This window comes from Eimeria mitis, genomic scaffold, assembly GCF_000499745.2.
Source record: "Eimeria mitis Houghton genomic scaffold, Emh_scaff2071, whole genome shotgun sequence".
Classification (NCBI taxonomy): Eukaryota; Apicomplexa; class Conoidasida; order Eucoccidiorida; family Eimeriidae; genus Eimeria; species Eimeria mitis.
The window spans coordinates 4,170-4,396 of record NW_013570396.1 but is presented as its reverse complement, the minus strand read 5'-3'; the positions used below and the strand labels follow the sequence as shown (position 1 = coordinate 4,396).

General features: G+C 55.5%; 1 protein-coding gene across 1 annotated transcript in view; it reads right to left on the bottom strand.

Annotated features, from left to right (window-relative positions):
- The window catches only part of EMH_0048190 (uncharacterized protein), a gene marked incomplete at both ends in the record, with an annotated part of 4,599 nt that overhangs the window by 302 nt on the left and 4,070 nt on the right, over positions 1-227 (bottom strand). Inside the window, 2 exons of the mRNA XM_013496379.1 lie at positions 3-28; positions 192-227. Of these exons, the coding sequence (XP_013351833.1) occupies positions 3-28; positions 192-227 (62 nt within the window). The remainder of the gene's footprint in view (positions 1-2; positions 29-191) is intronic.

Sequence of the window (227 nt, the reverse complement as noted above, 5' to 3'; positions counted from 1 at the left end):
TTACCAACGCCAGCAACGAGGAGGGGTCCTGCAGCAGCAAGTCCCCAGAAGGTGCATGCATCTGCTGCTGTTGCTGTTGCTGCTGCTGCTGCTGGTGTTGCTGCTGCTGCTGCTGCTGCTGCTGCTGCTGCTGCTGGTTTAATATTTGGGGTGTATCTCCAGAGGCATTTCATGTGCTGCAGGTCCCATACTTTGATTGTGCTGCTGCATGCACTGACCAGCAGCAA